Source organism: Triticum dicoccoides, chromosome 5B (genome assembly GCF_002162155.2).
Source record: "Triticum dicoccoides isolate Atlit2015 ecotype Zavitan chromosome 5B, WEW_v2.0, whole genome shotgun sequence".
Taxonomy (NCBI): Eukaryota; Viridiplantae; Streptophyta; class Magnoliopsida; order Poales; family Poaceae; genus Triticum; species Triticum dicoccoides.
The window spans coordinates 649984807-649987997 of NC_041389.1; the positions used below are offsets into that span (position 1 = coordinate 649984807).

The 3191-nt window shown below is 38.6% G+C and overlaps 1 protein-coding gene across 1 annotated transcript; it reads right to left on the reverse strand.

Moving 5' to 3' along the window:
- Positions 1-1627: 1627 nt before the first annotated feature.
- LOC119306502 (two-component response regulator ORR42-like) lies at positions 1628-2897 on the reverse strand. The gene is made up of 3 exons (XM_037582701.1): positions 2821-2897; positions 2077-2298; positions 1628-1951 (listed from the first exon to the last, which is right to left on the reverse strand). Exons 2-3 carry the CDS (start codon positions 2290-2292, stop codon positions 1763-1765), a joined length of 405 nt encoding a protein of 134 aa, XP_037438598.1. The 5' UTR covers positions 2293-2298; positions 2821-2897; the 3' UTR covers positions 1628-1762.
- Between the last annotated feature and the right edge of the window lie 294 nt (positions 2898-3191).

Below are 3191 nucleotides of genomic sequence, written 5' to 3' on the forward strand. Positions count from 1 at the left end.
TCATTGCCTTAGATATCATCACAACTTTGCGCTTTTCTATCAATTGCTCGACAGTAATTTCTTCACCCACCATATTATTTGCTATCTTGAGAGCAACCACTAGTGAAACCTATGGCCCTCGGCTCTATTTTCCATCATATTAGTTTCCGATCTACTATTTTGCAACCTTTTACTTTCAGATCCATAAACCAAAAATACCAAAAATATTTACTTTACCTTTTGTTCAGTTTCATTTATCTCTATTAGATCTCACTTCTGCAAGTGACCGTGAAGGGATTGACGACCCCTATATCGTGTTGGGTGCAAGTTGTTTGATTGTTTGTGCAGGTATTGGTGATTTATGCATTGTTTCCTACTGAATTGATATCTTGGTTCTCTAACTGAGGGAAATAATTATCTCTACTTTGCTGCATCACCCTTTCCTCTTCAATGGAAAAACCAACACAAGCTGAAGAAGTAGCAGTGACAAAAAACTGAGAAAAAAATAATTCATTTATTTTCAATTCTAGAAGGCCCCAAGAAGCGGAGAGGTGGAACGTGGTGCCCATGGGCCCCTTGTCCTCCCAACTCACAACCAAGCGGGTGCGACCACGGCCACATGGACCCCATAGGCACCCCTCCACCGCCTCTGTGTTCCCCTGAAATTATACACTCCTTGAACTTGTATATATAGAGGCATAGACATGGATGCCAAAAAAGTACTATATATATATATATATATATATATATATATATATATAAATGAACTACTTCCACTCTACACACAAATACCATCACCTCTTATAAACTCGTGTTTGTAAAACATCGATACAAAAACTATTACAAGCTCGATGATAAACCAAGGTACAAAAACAAAGGATGAAATAGGGATATGTGGGCTGAAGGAGGATCTTATAATGGAATTGGAGGAGTAGAATCGATATCTTTCCTATTTTGCCGCTTCACTATTTGGTGGTAGTGGGCCTTGTACCCTGAGTATGCCATGGTACTTATACAGGGGCAAAGGGGAGGCATATCCCATGGCCAGCCAATTTGCACTTCCTTCAAGATGCATAAACCTCCACTCTCTGCTCACATAAATATGGCAAATGAATTTTGGGATATTATATATATACATTAGTGATGCACATCTTCGGAAAATCCATATTGGTGACTTATGTGACGACAAAGGGATGCATTGGGTAGCACAAGAGAATGGATGTAGGATTAGGGAAGGCTGATGGGACGAAGAGCAACGACGGTGTAGAGGATCATGTGAGAGAGGCGCTCAGGGCAGGAGGGAGGGATAAGTAGGTTTATAAATATTTAGAAATGAAAATATATTACAAAATTATTTGAGGAGGTTTATAAATGCAAGGACATACTTCAGAGTATTGTGTTAAAAATCAATGTCTCGCAAAATGTTAAAACAATCTCAAGTAGCTCCGACCCTCTCTCCGACAAATTATGCAAAACATACCCTCGATTAAAGTTGGCAAATAAATTATGTAACTATTTCTTTCTGGTATTTGTTTGTAAAAGTGACAATGGACAAATATGCATGCTCTTGCGCCATATTTATATTGGTGCCGATCAAGGAATATATCCATGCCATGGAACCAATGATACCGTCTCATGTTCTTCTTGCTTAGAATGATTAACATTAATCTTTCGAAATTAAGCAACACAATGAAGCTAAACAACATGACAATGCATACATAAGAAAACATAGTTCCATGAGTAGAAAAATATTTCGTCCATCGCTCAAGGAAGTTCGAATGTGCTAGACCATGGTGTTCTTCTTCTTGTTGATGACTTCCTTAATTACGGACTCGAGTTCCTGAACCTTGATAGGCTTGGGCACAAAAATATCAGCACCAGCACTTATGAACACCTCCATGGCATCGTCATCAGCTGACATCCCAACAATCTTCACATCAGTTTCCCCCATAGCACGGATCTTTACAACTGCCTGTTAAGCAACACAACAAGAGAAATTTTAGTTTATTTGCAAACTTAAAACAAGGACTTATGTTCGAATCAATACATTTCCAAAAATTGTAAATACATTGAAAATCCAAAGGGGAAGCTAAGCACCTCAGGACCAGTCATGATGGGCATGTCCTTGTCGCAAAATATAATGTCAAACTTCTTCCCCTCAAGGAATAGGTCAACTGCTTCTTTTCCATTCACGGTGAGAGTTATCTCACATTGAAAATTGCGTAACAGCTGCGAGAGGACCATCCTTTGAACTGTGTTGTCCTCAACAACTAGTACCTTCACACCGGAGGATCCTTGGGCCTTGGATGCCATGATCAGCTAAATGAATTTGAAAATAGAATAAAGAAATTATTTATTCCATTACACACTCATGCCAAATACATGCAAGGAGATTATTATTCTTGAAAAGAGTCAACAGAAAAATGTAATATTAATTAGTGACATCATAGTTTCACTAATATATAATTCCCAAAACATGATCAAAAAGTAATAGAAGAAATCTAGTACCTTCCGTCCTATAGATTGATGATTGTTATATGCATGATTAATTTGGCATGTTTTCCATTTATGAAATCATTTAGCTCCAAAATATAGACACAGACAAATAACATCAACCATAAAAAATGGCAACACATATATAGAGAGGCATAAACATGGATGTCAACACATGTGTACTATATAGATCAAATGAACTACTTACACCCTACACATATATAACGTCACCTCTTGTAAACTCATGTATATAAAACATGGATAGAAAAACTAGAAAGGGTGGACGATGAAAAAAGATCGAGAAATAAAGGATGGAATAGGGATATGAAGGCTAAATCTAGAACTTACAATGGAGGAGATGGAGGATGAGGAGGTCCGGGAGGAAGAGAATGGAGATATTTCCGCTCTTGCTGCTTGATTGCTTGGTGATGGTGTGCCTTGTACCCCAATTATGTTGTGTTATATATAGAGGGCCGAAGGGGAGACGCAGCTCATGGCCAGCGAATCTCCATCGCCTTCACGATACAAAAATCCGCACCGCTCTCCACTCAAATAAATATAGCAAACCAATATTGGGAGATTTTATTAAATAATGATCCATCTTTCCAGATATGCAAGATTGCCCGCTTCTATATTGATAGAGGGGTGTGTTGGGTATCATGAGAGAGGTGGTGGAGGGTGGATGGGAAGAAGAACATTGGCGACCTAGAGGATCTGGG

Coding starts and splice junctions, on each gene's coding strand:
- LOC119306502 (XM_037582701.1), bottom strand. CDS start 2,292: ATGGCATCCAAGGCCCAAGGATCCTCCGGTGTGAAGGTACTAGTTGTT. Junction 1,952..2,076: donor CCATCATGACTGGTCCTGAG/GTGCTTAGCTTC, acceptor GTTGCTTAACAG/GCAGTTGTAAAGATCCGTGC.